This window comes from Diadema setosum, chromosome 1 (genome assembly GCF_964275005.1).
Source record: "Diadema setosum chromosome 1, eeDiaSeto1, whole genome shotgun sequence".
Classification (NCBI taxonomy): Eukaryota; Metazoa; Echinodermata; class Echinoidea; order Diadematoida; family Diadematidae; genus Diadema; species Diadema setosum.
The window spans coordinates 30,133,804-30,150,353 of record NC_092685.1 but is presented as its reverse complement, the minus strand read 5'-3'; the positions used below and the strand labels follow the sequence as shown (position 1 = coordinate 30,150,353).

The 16,550-nt window shown below is 40.2% G+C and overlaps 1 protein-coding gene across 1 annotated transcript in view; it reads right to left on the bottom strand.

Moving 5' to 3' along the window:
* Positions 1–16,550, bottom strand: part of LOC140229546 (pyruvate carboxylase, mitochondrial-like) — a 44,815-nt gene that overhangs the window by 13,583 nt on the left and 14,682 nt on the right. The window contains exons 10-14 of the mRNA XM_072309797.1: positions 12,230–12,454; positions 11,430–11,586; positions 9,751–9,991; positions 8,748–8,997; positions 7,617–7,861 (exon numbers count right to left, since the gene is read on the bottom strand). Coding sequence (XP_072165898.1) covers positions 7,617–7,861; positions 8,748–8,997; positions 9,751–9,991; positions 11,430–11,586; positions 12,230–12,454 — 1,118 coding nt within the window. The remainder of the gene's footprint in view (positions 1–7,616; positions 7,862–8,747; positions 8,998–9,750; positions 9,992–11,429; positions 11,587–12,229; positions 12,455–16,550) is intronic.

Genomic DNA, 16,550 nt, shown 5'->3' with positions numbered 1-16,550 from the left:
GGGGCCTGAGCTTTTGATTCCAAAAGAATCTTCGTCAGAGGCAAAATGATAATCAGGCAGGGAAAGCAATCACATTATATAGAAGTTCACACAACACGAACAGTCAGGGACAGGCTAGGGACACGGAACAAAGAAAACAAAAGGAGAGGATGGGAGGTCATGGGCAAGGAGGCCAACAGGTGAAGGGAGGGGGATTAATGCAGGAGGGTGGATAGACAAAAGGCATAGGAGGGTCAGTGATAATCCTGAGTGCCATGGGGGTGCATCCATTTAAGAATGAATTTTCTCACACACCCAAGCTGTCGCCATTTATGTGTGTGCGATGAAGCGTTAACGCCGTCGCTATAAAGCAGGACTGTTGCATCATGGGGGGGGGGGGGGGGAACGGGTTGTGAGCTTCAACATAACCTGAACTTTAAGGGCGATTTTCTTTTTTTTTTTTCTTCTTCTTTTATGACTTCTAGGGATGCGGAAAGGGGTTGTTTTATGTATTATTGTAAAGATAAAACTATACAATGTATGTAGAATTCAAGTATTTATATATACATGTGTAGACATGCCTAAAATTTCGTTTACTGCGACATACGCATTTCGACCGAGCGCATCACGACCTGTATGGACTACGCACATGTATTCTTTTATCTTGCGCTCTGCTTTTGTGGGAATTTCTTCAAGCATAGGTGTCAGGTTTTCCTACGTTACGTCTGCGGTCATTAATTCCATATTTGTTAGTTTGTCTGCTTTCTTATTCTGTGTTTATGCATTTTACTTGAACTTAAAGGTCTAGACATTTCGTTTGCTAAATGCACGCGAGTCACGTTGCATTGTATGATGTATTTTGTTTCGTTGACCATTCATGAGAAGCGTTTCTTTGAGCAAACTCTCTTTTCACACCAAAATCACTTATAGAAGGTAGTCATCCACATTGGTTATCAAAATAATAATTCCGTCATTTTCCTTTCGTTCAGAAACAGGAATCAGAATTCTCAACACGTCATCCACATTGGTTATCAAAACAATTCCGTCATTTTTCCTTTCGTTCAGAAACAAAAATCTGTTATTCTCAACACGTTATTACAAAAATTAACATCTCACAGCAATAATAGGGCCTACTATATTATAGAACCAACTCATCGCAGCAAAATGACACATTACGGTTACGAGGACATACACAATGCTTGAACAAATTACTTTGCTTCAAAATGTAGAAACAGATGAAATGACATAACAAGAGAAAGGGCGCACCGAAAGAGGTACACTGTATCAAGATCAACTAAGATAAACTCTAACAAAAAAGAAGAAGAAGGAGGAAACTATTCCCCCCCCCCCCACACACACACACACGCACACACATACACACAAACGAGTAGATACACAAAGGTCATATGTTTACCTTTGGGAGCAGTGATTTAAAAGATGTTTTAGATATCACATGTGATGCATAATAGGTCCGTTGTGCAAAGCATCCTACATAATTTTTTGTAATAAAGCCTAGAATATAAGGAGATATCAGTATTTCTCTTATAGATTGTAAAGAACCTTCGGAATTAGGACCTTTGTTTCATTTTCGGATTAACGAACCTTCGGCATAACGAACCTTATTTCATTTTTTGATAAATGAACCTTTGGAATAACAAGTTACAAACCTCATATTTTCGGATTAACGGACCTTCGGAATAGCGAACTGTAACCGTTCACATAGTGTACTGTATTTTCGATCATACGGATTCAATTTTTTTTTCCAGCAGTTGTTTCTATCCCTATAACTCACATTTCAGAACTATGGGGGTTTTGTTTCATGTATACGTGGTGAATTAATACGCCTTCAATGCAAGAGCAAAAACATGGGAAAGTTTGAATGCTTTTCACGTGCACAGATTCTGATAGGTATTATCCCGTAACAGGGGCGGATCCAGGAATTCCGTAAAGTGGGGGCGCGTTTACAAAATTAAAGGGAGGCGCTCGCACCCCTCCCCCATTTTTTTTTTTTTTACATTTCTTTTGTTTCAACAACAAAAAAATAAAAATAAAGGGGGAGGGCGGGCGCCGGTTGCGGTCCTCCCTGGATCCGCCCCTGCGTAACCAAGTAAGTTTGAGAGAGAAAAGTTTGAGCCAAAAACACAGCGTTGACGTGACAAGTACTACCACAAATTGCATAGTACACAGTACGAGAAAGTATACAGCACGAGATCTCTAGTTTGATTTTCATTTCGCTTCGAATAGTAGACGAGCAGTGACAATCCGTCAAAGTGCTAACTACAGCTAGGGCCTAGCGGCACAGTTTACAGGTCTACCTTCTGTTCACTGCATGGTACACATAAACAAGAACAAAAGCGTTTTCTTCTTTTGCATGTTAGCATGGGGACGATAGTGAATTAAGTTCACCAAGATTCAATGTTTGTAAACAAGAAAGCAGCGCGGAGCAAAGACCTCAGATCGTTGTTATAGCACACGTGCATCTATTGTGGTAACATTTTAATCAACGCACTAACACCATCTGAACATACTCAACGATCATGCCACACAATCACTGTGAAGGGGAAATGTTCAGCAACAACAAGAGCACGAGTATGTAGCCTACCATATACTGCACGCGCATTCATTCCGTGAGTGCCAAACACAAGCTAGAAACACACGCAATAAAGAAACATCGCAAGTTCGTGAACTGAGGGACCCTTTTTTTGTCTTATATCTTAACAAGATAAAGACGTGATTTCGGGTGCTGTTCGTTATTCCGAAGGTTCGTTATTCCGAAGGTTCGTTTATCCGAAACACATAAATTCCCTAAACCATAGAGGTTCGTTAATCCGAAAACGAAAAAAGGTTCGTTAATTCGAACATTTGCGGCGTTATTTCGAAGGTTCGTTAATCCAAAAATGACATAGGGTTCGTCATTCCGAAGGTTCGTTAATCCGAAAATGAAATAGGGTTCGTTATCTCGAAGGTTCGTTGATCCGAAATGATATAGGATCCGAAATGATATAGGGTCCGTAACGAGCCTTCGAAGTAAGTCGAGCTTTGTTTCATTTTCGGATTAACGAACCTTCGGAATAACGAACCTTATTTCATTTTCGGATTAACAAACCTTCGGACTAAAGAACCTTACTAACGAACCTTCGGAATAACGAGCTGTAACCGTGATTTCATATCCAATTTGTTTAATTGGACCTTTTAAAAGCTATGACTGTATCGAATCATTGAGAGCAATGAAATTTAACGGCCTTCTGTCCGCCGTATCAAAAGTGTGATGATAAAGGGGATGTGCGCATTGTCATTCGAAATACATGTAACTACATGTAACTCTACATTTAAGTAATTAGTCTGATTATTATATAGAAACTGATTTTGGGATTGATAGTCACTACTGACAGTTTTTATTCTCGTAAACGGCACCTGTCAATCTCACAGGCGTCAAGTCGAAGCACTCACACGTCATGAATTGACCATAACGTAAAAACGACAGAACTCTACACACAAGAGTTCTGTGATAAAAACACGCTGGGCACACAAGATGAGTATGTTGGAACCACATGGCGCACTCACTGCTGGCAGGGCAAGCACGTGCTTTGCTCATCGAACTGATCGTTTTTCATAATATCGCTGCACAGCAGAGATTCGTATTCCAATGCACAGTAGGCCTACTCTCTCTCTCTCTCTCTCTCTCTCTCTCTCTAAAAAAAAAATGAAAACATTCACACTTGAAGGGGTGGATACATTTAAAACGGAGTCAATTTAGAGTGAATTTGGAGTGAATTTTGAGTGAAAATGTTCATTTTCACTCGGAGTGACCTCCGGGATCACTCGAAGATTTTGGAGTGCTATTGATGTAGCGCGATTCCGCTGCTTAAATGCATTCAGTTTTGCTCATAATCATTGATTTCATCCTTCTTTTTTTTTTCTTGGAAAGCAAGCACTCCTTAAAGAGGGAAAACCCCGATTGGACAAATTGCGACGTAAACATGCATTGACATAGTTATGTGATACGTATAAACAATTTATCATGAAAGGAGAGAAGGGTACCTACAGTACATGTATCCAAGATAAACATTATGCATGCACGTGTAGTACCACTTCTCGGGGACTCGAGTGAAGTTAAACGCAGCTTTGTTGATTACATAATGCCACTCTGGTGGTTTCGCCATACCCTTCTCTCTCTCCTACGTTTTCTTTGTTTTCTCCCTCTCTTTGTCTTTTTCTTTTTTCCCTACAAATCGTGTACTTTAAGAATAGACAGACGGTGTTAAACTTCAACTCAAGTGGCTTCTTAAGATCTGCGCCTCTTTCATCCATCTTAGGGACCGTGACACTATTGTGAATGACACAATTAAAAGCATCACACAAGGACTTTCACGCCTCGTTAGACCTTTAAGACTCAGATCTTTTTCTTTCTTTTTATGTGTGTGTGTGTGTAGACGTGGACGCCATTGGGAAATATCAAGCTCGAGACAATAAGTGGCCACTTACAATATAATGACCGACCGATGTTGAAGGTAGATTAAATCAGTAACTAAGTCAGAAATTGGGAAACCAGTAAATAAATAGGCAGCGATCGACACTTCGACGGTTTGCCAATCTAATGTGCAGCGATCGACGTCGAAAGTGTCAATCAAATACGTTATTTACGGTCGACGTCGAAGGTTGATAAAATCAGTAAGCAGCGATCGATGTCGAAGGTTGATAATCGGATGGGTGCTGTTCGTAATATTCCGAAGGTTCGTAATTCCGAAGGGTCGTTAAATTCGAAACACACAAATTCCCTAAACCTACAGGTTCGTTAATTCGAACGTTTGTGGCGTTATTCCGAAGGTTCGTTATTCTGACGATTCATGAATCCGAAAATGAAATTAACGGAACAATATACCTTCTGAATAACGAATCTTCGGACTAGAGAGCCTTCGGAATAACGAACATCGGAATAATAGCTACCGATTTGTAAGGTTGATGAAATTATTAAATAGCGACCAATGTCCAAAGTTGATTAGGTCATACCGTCCGACGTTAGTGATCGAGAAAACTATAAAGTAGCGGCTGATGTCGAAGGTTGATAAAATAAGGACAATTAAATCAAATAGGTATAGCGTCCATAATGTCGAGATCAAATAAAATTGAGCAGCAACGAAGTGTCGAAGGTTTATGTAATCAACTTGGTATCGCACGACGTCGAATGTTAAGCAAAATTATCTGATTTATCCGACATTTGTTTTAGCATTGTAAAGAGGCTAAAGTTACCGTTATTCATTTCTGATCGCAAAAGCAATCATCCAACATTTACTAGTATTTTGACACCTTACGGAGCCGAATGTTACAGTTAATCATTTTCAAATGTTAAAGCAAACAACCGACATTCATTTTAGCATCTTACGGAGCTGAATGTTATCCTTTTTCATTTCCAAACGTGAAAGCAAACATCCGCTATTTATTTTAGCATCTAACTGAGCCGATTGATACCGTTAATCATTTCCAAATGTAAAAGCAACAATCTGTTATTTATCTTAGCATCGTTCGGAGCAGAACATTACCGTTATTCATTTCCAAATTTAAAAGCAAACATCCGACAATCATTTTAGCATCGTACGGAGCCGAATGTTACTGTTTTTCATTATGAACGTCTAGGCAGACATCAGACATTTACTTTACCATCAAACGCAGCTGAATGTTACTGTTCGTCATTTCGAAATGTAATAGCAAATATCCGACATTTATTTTATTATATGGAGCAGACTGTTACTGCTATTCACCTCCAAACGTAAAAAGCAATCATCTGCCATTTTCTGGGCATCTTCCGGAGCCAAATGTTATTGCTATTTACTTTCGAAAGTAAAAGCAAACACCCGACATCTGTTTAATCATCATACGGAGTTGAATATTAGTGTTATTAATTTCCGAACATCAAAGGGATCATTCGACATTTATTTTAGCATCTTCCGGAGCTGAATGTTATTGTTATTTACTTTTGAACGTAAAAGCAAACATCCGGCATTTATTTTTATCATCGTACAGAGTTGAATATTATTGTTATTCATTTCCGAACGTCAAAGCAAAGATCCGACATTTATTTTAGCATCTTCCGGAGATGAATATTATTGGTATTTACTTCCGAAAGTAAAAGCAAACATCCGACATTTATTTAATCATCGTACGGAGTATTATTGTTATTCATTTCCAAACGTCAAAGGGATCATTGGACATTTGCTTTAGCATATTCGGGAGCTGAATGTTATGGTTATTATTTTACTTTCGAACGTAAAAGCAAACATCCGGCAAATTACTGATACTTTTCAAAAGATTTTCGCGGATCGATTTCAGCTAATTTCCTTCATGTAGCCGATGGTTGACGGGAGAGTTTGATTTTCGTATCATTAATTCCGCGCTGGAGCGCTCGGGCAAATGCGGGTGTTTAGACGAGCGTGAAAGTGCGGGCGACGTCCCTCGTCTGTACGCGTCCAAACGCCCGCGTATTACCTAGTACGCCCGGACGAAAGGGCTTCCCGCATTTGCCCTAGGGGTTTTTGTGACGTTTCCCGCGGTCGGCACTGTATATCTATTGTTGTGTGAAAATGATTTGCTCCAGAACGGTCTCATATTCAAGTAATGTGCAGATTAATGCTCCGTCACTGACCAGGGACGCTAACCTGGAAGCATTAAACTGCACATTACTTGAATATGAGACCATTCTGAAGCAAATCATTTTCACACAACAATAGATATACAATGAACTCTTGAATGAATCCCATAAGGATTGGAACAATCATCTCCCAGCATTACCACTGATTCCCACTGATCAGTTACTAGCCTTCCCCTTTAATCTGGGCTATTTTCTCTAGCATCAGGGTATCTTACATCACAATCTATAAGTGACAGAGGCAACTAAACATGATTTTGAACAATTTGAAAACATCATAACCCTACAGTCACTGTTGTTCTTGTCAATGTTGTTCGTTTTGTTTTTTTTCCACGAGCAGCTCTGTGTTTTACTGGCAGGTGATGCAAGTATTCACCTGGTACATAGTTACACACTTTGTCACTGGTACAAGCCTATTGCTTTAGGGTTCTTTTTATTTCAAGCATTTACCCTATCTACATACATATCGTGTCACTGAACACACAACCAGTCTCACCATACATAAATAAAGTATTGCATGTTACAATCATGGCAAATAATACAATCATGGCAGGGTCACAGACTTCAGTTCAAAGTCTAGGCCATAATGGTCAGACTTCTGGTCTACCATTACGATGCTTCATCCTTGCCATCTAATCCTCCTTGGTTACAGAACCGAGACTATGTTGCACCATCAAAACAGGTATCAGGCTTGCTACAAAAGGATTAGGATGCTCACCCTAGATGAACCCTAAACTGTACACAATACTGTTGGAGCCAGTTCTTTGACAATTACCCCCTGGACAACTACCCCAGACCCTTCCTCTGACCCTAACCCTAATCCTGAACCTAATCCTAACCTTAATCCAAATTCTAACTCTAAACTTAACCCTAACTCTAATCTTTACTTTGGGGGGTGGGGGGGGGGGGGGGGGGCGAGTAATTGTCCTCTGGGGTAATTATCTTCAGGGGTAATTGCCCTGATACGAAGGAGCCTCCATCCCTAACCACTCACTTTGATCAGGTCCCCGAGCAGCCGGTTTGCCTGGACGTAGGCCTTCTTCACCTCCTCAAACTGACTGCCTAGCCCAAGACTGAAGGCCTGGAACTGGAGGTTAGTGTACTGCCCTCCCGGGATCTCGTTGCGGTAGATGTCGGCGTTGCCGCTCTTCATGGTCACGGTGCACTCGAAGGGGGCGTAGAGCTGGCGGGCCACCTCCCAGTAGGCGCTGTACTTGAAGACCTCTTCCAGGGGGACACCTGTTAAGCAAGATCAGCACTCCACATTGGTCTCATTCCATAATAAGAATGAGATAAATACAAGTGAATTTGCTACAAAAAGCATGACTTTTAATATTATCAAAAGATACAAATCTTCTTCTGTTCATTTTGCCTCCTTCAGTCCTGAGATTATTGCAAATTTTCTCTACAGAGAACCCTACGTTTGCAGCCCAAGCATCCCAATATGGTCAGCCTTTAACAAGCACATCGTAGTGAAGTCAATCAATGTCTGTTAATCTTTACACCAACGTGGCATACACACATGACAATGTCGGAAATAGCAAAGTCTGACGACCAGACTTTGGGTCATCATGGCTGGAAGGTACACACATATTTCCATTTCACTCTCTTTCACTTGATCCTTATTGGAAGACCACATTTTTATGTCTTGAAGACGTTCTGTATGACTAACAAAGCAACTGCTGAGTCTCAACATTATTGTATAAGTGGAAATTTTTGCACACATAATTTTTTGCTCTTGGCCAGGTGATCTGAATTTTGCATGTTTCTAATTTTACCAGTCGTAACACTTGAGCAAGCACTTAAAACACCTCATCACAGCTACAGCAGCTAAGGGTTTTGGCAGGACATATTACGGTAAAAGATGACTGGGCAGCATTACAACAGCCAAGTCACTCATGCTATATGACTAGCAAATGTGAAACAAATAACATCAGCAGATATATCTCGCCAATATACCCACCTTGGAACCAAAGATTTAAAATAACAGTATACATAACAAGCATAAAATTCAAGCGCTTTTATTCCTCCACTAGTTTCATGCTGTGCAAAATGCACAAAAATTTCTAACCTACGAAAAATTCTGTATTTCTAAAGTACTAGTTTGACTGATCCTGCCACTCACCAGTGTCCATGTTAGTGCCTTCCAGAGCGGCCACGATGGCACCCATGCTGGGTTGGGACGTCATCCCGGACATCGAGTCCACTGCCACGTCCACCACGTCGGCCCCCGCCTGAGCTGCTGCCAGCATGGCCGCCACTCCAGCACCGGAGGTGTCGTGGGTGTGGATGTGGATGGGCATGTCGGGGAAGCGGTCTCTCAGAGCGGATACAAGAATGGTGGCGGCCTTTGGTTTCAGGAGACCTGCCATATCCTGGGGTTCAAAGACAAAGTTACAATTTCACAGTTTAGAGAGTAAACTGGTGTCACCTCATCCTAAATTACAAACCGACCTTCTGGATCCATTACTGTCAAAATTCATTTCATTCCAACCATCTTTGCACACACAGTCCAATAGCTTCTCAAAATCTCATCAATGATTTCCTAACTTACCTATATTTGGGCAATCATAAAGACAGTTACTTGAGACAAAGAGTCTTCAAAGTTTATTTACACATATTTATCTTCAAATTTCAGACAAGTAATGGCAATAACTTCATAGCTTTGAGAGGCATACCAAAAACCGAAAATGTCAGAACATCATATGGTACAAACTGGATTAATTTCTTACCACTGACATACACCTTTGAATTTTTTTTTAATTTTATTCACAACCCTACAAGCACAAAATAAGATGTATGGGGGTGGTACATATGAAAAACAGAAAAAACAAAACTTGCAAATGACACTCACTGCCCACCCACCCTCACACACAAACACACATACATACACACAAATGTACACATTAAGTACATTGTACATGCAGAATGAAAAAAGACTGACACATGCACAAATGCCCAACAAGGACATTTTAACCCATGCACACCACACACTAACATGCACATCTTACTCACACACACACATTCACATCCATACACATACATACAGACGTATTCAAACACACTCATAAACAAACTTACACGAGCACACACACAAAAGGAAACCTGTTTACACCCAATACAGGTACCTTAATGCACAGGATGTGGGTTCCAGCTTTGACCAGCTCCGTGGCGAGATCAAGGTAGTAGTCCAAAGTGTACTTGGTCTTGGTGGGGTCTGACACGTCACCGCTGTACGAGATGGCAGCCTCCACCACCCCACCAGATGCACCGGCCGCCTCCATGCCAAGGATCAGGTTGGGGAGGTAGTTCAGACAGTCAAAGACGCGGAAAATGTCCATCCCGCTCTTGTGGGCCACTTCACAGAACCTGCAAATCAGAAATATTATACAAATAGTGAATGGTCACGAGTGCAATGGTATGAGATTTCGCACGAGGTGAAAGATAGAGGCGCTCTATTCAACGAGGCGAAGCCGAGTTGAATAGTGCGCCTCATCTTTCACCGAGTGCGAAATCTCGTTCCACTGCACGAGTAAAGACCATACACTATTTGTTTTATACAACGTCCAAGTAGATCTTTGTTATTTGGTTGGAGGATTGTTGGGTAGGTCTAAGTAGGCCTAGAAGTCTATATATGTATGAAAAATATAGCCATACAGTACTTACATGTGGATCCACTGCGATTCTCTTTCTGGCTTGTGCAATCAGTGTAGTTACAGGTCTAGCGCTCGTACATTAGCACTACGTAGGCCTATATACGTGCATCCGCAATGTACCGCACACGTACACTGCGCTAGCTGCATGCGATCCTCAATATGCAACACACAGTACATGCAGTACCGTACAATTTCTCGAACCGTGGAATAGAGCGAAAAAATCGAACCAAGTTGCACGCAAAAATAGAACCTAAATTGCACGGCGCGTTGAATGGAGTACTTATTGAATATCATGTCACCAACAATCCTCCAATCAAATTACAAGGATCTACTAAGACGTTGTATAAAACAAATTAAATGACGGCTGACCTTGAGTCTTCTTGTCCATCACTTAAGAGAGATATTCACCAAAATTTGAAGGAGAGCATGTTTTTTTTTTTTGGGGAGAGGGGGGTAATTGAGATAGAAGTGGTGACTGAAAAGCAATGGATCGCTAAATATGTGACTTAACATCTGATTAATGATGTCACAGCTCCAGAGATGCCAAGGTCAGAGAGCAGCAAGGCGTGAGATTGCCCAGATTACATCGTAATCTCACAGGTGTGGGAGGGGTTCTACCCTCTTCCATGGTCAGGAGCTTCAGCATTTTGAATCTGTAAATTGTGCAATCTTGTGTACACTGAATAGATTATTTAGGCTTATTCTAGCAAAGCAATACGTTCATTTCAAAGATTTTACGCAATTTCAAACTCAGTACTAATGTCTAAATGCAGCTTGACAAACACACACAAAAACACAGGAAAAAAAAAAAAAGAACTGCACAACACATATCAAAGAGATGCTAACAATCAGCAAACACTCTTTTCTTACAACCAACAATTGCGCTTAAACAGAAACAGCAACCAGTAAACTCATTACAAAGCTTTTTTTTAAAGGATATTTTCATTCTACAAAATCAAAATTTTGTTGTTTCGGTTGGTTTGGAATTATGCTGCTATCAAAAAAAAAAAAAAGGGGGGGAGTAAAGCCCTCTTGATCTGACATACTTCTTATTCTCTTGCGCCAATTTTGTTTTTTCCTCCTAACTTTCTTGTTCCAGAACCTTTTGCCATGGGTGTTCAACAAGCACCGACTGTGGGGGAACTACTTACTTGTAGACCACATTGTCTGGGTAGCTGGTGTAGCCGACAGCATTCGCCCCCCTGAGCAGCATCTGGAATGGTATGTTGGGGACGAGCTTTCGAAGGGTCTCCAGTCGTTCCCACGGACACTCGTGGAGGAATCGCATCGCTACGTCAAACGTGGCACCTGCAAAAGGATCACCCGTCATCATCATACTACTATTAGCATTGTCTCAATATAAATTCTATTGAGTATTCAGATTCACATGATTATGTGTTTGACTGACTGAACTGATTTAAAAGTTATTCTCAGCATTATATTCATTCAAAGTGACATTGTTTATGTATGATATTTGATGGAGATTGTCTGGAACCATTCCTAACCCGTATCTTCATATCATGACACTTTGATCTTTGTATATGTTTTTTTTTTTTTTTTTTACTTACTTTGGAGAACATCTCACAGACTCAAAGGAATATCCAGGTGAAATGGCATTACAGCAATTAATTCAGTCTTGTTTTGCAAAACATGAATGCTTAAAGTGCATTTTGTCTCTTCTTCATTTCCAGGAAAAATCTGTAATTTAATGAGTTTTTATTGTCAATATTGGTTGTAGCACCTTCCAGGATCCTATAACATGTGAGTACATTGTCTACACATACAGGACACTAGGACAGATCTTAACACTAAACATTCTACCTCACACACTAACACTGAAGTAAAGCAAGGGTGTGGCATCAACCCCTCCCCCCTTAAAAATAAAAAGAACATTTTCACCATCAAAACAGATATCAAGACATCATTACTGATATCCAAGAGGCAAACTCACCTCCCCAATTCTCCAAGCTGAAGAGATTCTGGAAGTTGTGGGCCACAAAGGGTGAGATGTTCTTCAGGTCATAGGTCCTGACACGGGTTGCCAGTAGGGACTGGTGGGCATCCCTGTAGGTGGTGTCCATGAGCATGAGACCGGGATTGTTTCGCACCGCCTTGGCAAAGGCTTCTGGTCCCTCCCTCAGCAAGATGTCTCGGTGACCCGTGGGCGGGCTCTGGTCTACGGTGGGAGCAAAACCAGGTGATGTAGTACATGTTATATTTCTGTGACGCCAGACATCATTTACAAACTTCACAGTTGCCATGAATGATCAAGATCGTAGGTGACAAAATCAGTTGCTAGGAAGGCTACTAGGAGGACAAAGTTATAATACTTTTATTAGTGGAAAAATGAGCAAAGAAAATGGGATTCCATAGGGATACGAACCCAAGACCTGCGGATGCTAGCCCGGTGCTCCACCGACTGAGCTATAGAGAGCCCTAGTACCGTGTTCATCCCGGAAACATTAAATTCTCAATGCTCATATGGTCAGAAGCAGTGTGTATGTGTGTGACACACACGCACACACTTAAACCTGGCATAAACCTGAAGGATAATTCAACTTGGGATAAATGCGAGGGATCACTGAAGTGATGCAGCTTTTTAAGAATATAAGAAATGCAAACAGAAGGAATCTGACAAGAAATGAATACAATTTATTAGTGGAAAAATGAGCAAAGAAAATGAGATTCCATCGAGATACTTTTATCTGAAACATTTACAAACGATGCATCCCGCTATATTTACATCAAAAGGCCAATGGCAAGATTTGAGGAATGTATATTCTAACAGAAAGCAATACAACCAAAGGCAGATCTCAAAGAATATTACGGCATAACCGAGCACATATCGAGAAAGACAAAGCTACCTAAAGACCAGTGAGTCAGCTGTAAAGATGATGCTCATCTGAAAGAATCATAACGCAGCTATCTTGGTCACATGACTGTGAGTCTTCATAATATTTAAGTCTGTGTCCAATGTTACTTTTTTCATACTTGTTTATCTCTGGTAATCTACATATCAAAGATAGTCATATACAGTGTCAAATGTGTCTTTAATTGATCCTTATCACGGATAGTCAGTCTTCCCACTAGCTTCACAACTGACAAGATACACAACAGGGACATTATACTGTTAGGTATCATCTCGATTGTGAACACTTATCAACAAAGTCTTCCCACTAGCTTCACAACTGACAAGATACACATCAGGGACATTATACTGTTAGGTATCATCTCGATTGTGAACACTTATCAACAAATTCTCTCTTTGGTGAGGATTTCCCATTACCAGCTCCATTTTTTTTTTTTTTTTTTTTTTTTTTTTGGGGGGGGGGCGGCAGTACTATCACATAACTTTCTCCTCAGTGTAGATTGTCTGTAACATCAGGAAACAAGACACCTTCAAAATGCTCTCAGGCTCTGCAAAGTCAGACTTCAATATCTTGGGAGTTTGTCGTTTTCAACTTAAAGGGTACTTTTACAAAAGGCAAGAATACAGATTGATGGAAGAAATTTTACCTGCTTTTGTATGACTCAAGGGCTGCATAGAAGAATGTTTAAACAATTACTCCAACTTTATACTCATAACATTTCACAATGGCAAAGAATACAGCACATGTTTTATTTTTTTTATTTTTTGTTGTTGCAAACAATGGAAAGGCTGCATATAAAGCCCATGTTTCCTTTAACCCTATTCTAACTGGGCTATTTGAGACCAAGTTTTTACTGGGGGGGGGTCAATTTGACCCCCCCTTCAGATCTCGGCCGCCGATCGCGCGATCGCCGCAAAATTTTGCCTGAACATAGAGCCGGATGTCAACTACAAGATTACATGGTCATAAAATAGAAAAATGTTGATTTCATATTTTTTAATAAATTAATTATGCAAATTAACGCATGAAATCATATTTTCACCTATAACTCCATCAAAAAGACTGAAGGATTATTAAATTTTTGTGTCAGAGTTCCTCAAGACACATCAAACAATTTTCTTGTAAAAAAATCGCGGAATCAAAATCATTTTCTTTTGTTTTTTATTGTTTTGTTAATTTCTTATGTATTTTATTGTTTTTTTTGATCTTTTGTTTTCTATTTTTTTTTTGCCAAAATTTGTTGGAGGCACTTTTTCAAGCTTATCTACATTAGAATTGATTTATTTTAATGGTTAAAAGTTGAAATAATCTAATTTATATTAATTAAACAGAAAAACACAGTTTGCATTGGATTTGCACACGAAATCATGAATTTGAGCGGTTTTCGGGTTGACATGCATATGCAAAACATTGCATAACTTCAGAACGGTGTACCCGGACGTCGCAAATTTGGTCTCAAAATATGCGGGAGACTTCAATGAAAAAAGTCATGAAACGACGCGGCAAAATCTTTGCGCGTTGCGGAATCGTGGTGCGAAACGTCGAGGGGGGGGTCAATTTGACCCCCCCCCCCAGTTAGAATAGGGTTAAATACATGTATGCATGATTGGTACACCAACTGTCAGTCATGTGGGGTCACATGAACGGCTGGTGGATCAGGGTCTTTTCGACCTTAGCTCGAGAGATATAGGTAGAGCATTGCACAGATATATGCATACAAGGCATGGCAGATTAGGACACAAGTTCAGCTCCCTTCCACAGCACTATTAGGAGACTACAGACAGAAGGCAGCCATGCATTATAACCACAGCTATCAGCGCATTGCTAAGGATCTGAAGAGAGAATACAAGTACATAATGTCTGTCCATGCATGACCACAGATATCGCTGCACTGCTGAGAATCTGAAGAGAGAATATATAATGTATTTCCATGCATGACCACAGTTATTATGCACTGCTCAAGATCTGAAATGAGAATACAAGTCAGGCTAAAAATAGGCAGAATGGGTCTGTCCAACAGAGCAGAGCAAAGCAGTGACCAGGTTGGCTGCCAAGATGGATTGAAGTCTACATCAACCCTCGAAATACCCACTGGCCATGGGCAATTTGCCGCACATTACTGAACTACTAGTTGGTAGACAATACTTTTTGTACAGAAGAGTTGAAACTGAAACATAAGAAATACATATATATGGCATATATAAGTACACCTTGCTCAGGATAATTAAATTCAATGCTATGTAGCTAACTAAAGCACTAGTTGAAATAATGTGGAATAGACATGAATCTTGACTATTCAATATTTTTACCTACAAGTGACCACAATGTAGTAAATATCAATAGATAGATAATACATTTACATAATTATTCATAACTTGGAAAGAGATTGACAGCAAAGGAATCAGAGTACACAGGTGACAGGAATGATAAACTGACATCCAAATGCCAGAATGTTAGCTAGTAGTGCTAGATGCTCGGCAAACTAAATAAACGAACATGTTTAAAGTGCAAGAGAGTAAAACCACCAGAAGTACCGACAGAATGCATCAGCTCATCAATATTAAGAATGTACCTTTGCAAGAGTTTCCCCCGACACGCAGTAACTGAATTTGCTCAACAGTTCAAAGTCTCAAACAATACCTGAACAGTTTCGTAAAATCTGGATTCGTCTTTGCGACCTTAGCGCCTCTTCAATGTCGTAGTGAATTCTGAGTGGCATTGTGACCTGGAAAGTTGACCCACTTAGCATCATGTATCCATGGAGACATGGCGAGAGAGATAATTTCTTTTTTTTACCCTTCCAACCACCACCACATCGCTGCTGGACAGTGGAAAGCCATGGCGTAATATGAAACTTTTGTCAGATTCATTTTCCAATGTATGCAGGAATTCTGCCCCTTTTTGATGGCATTAAAGGGTGTGTACAGTTCTGGTCGAGGTGAGGATTTAGCTTTTAACGTTTTGCGAGATATTCAGAAACCACTTTATGAGATGTCAAAGAGCATGCAGTTCTAAGGGGTATGAAAAGTTTATTTGATGAAAATCGGTTTTGAAATGGCTGAGATATCCAAAAACAAGGTGAAACAAAGAGATCCTAATAAAGTTGTGACATGTCGCCTTTTATTATTAGCACTTTTTTGGATATCTCAGCCATTTGAAAACCAATTTTCATCAAATAAACGTTGAATCCTTCTTAAAATTACATGCTCTTTCATATTTCATAAGAGGCTTTTCACTATCTCACTTAGGAATGTTCAAACATGAAACCCCACCTCAACCAGTACTGTACAGTCCCTTTAACCTAGTGGAAAATGTTGAGTGCAGTCACATGCAAAAAACAATAAACAAGCAAAAGTCACAAGCATGTCCATAAAAGAAAGAGTAATTATCACAACCTAAGTA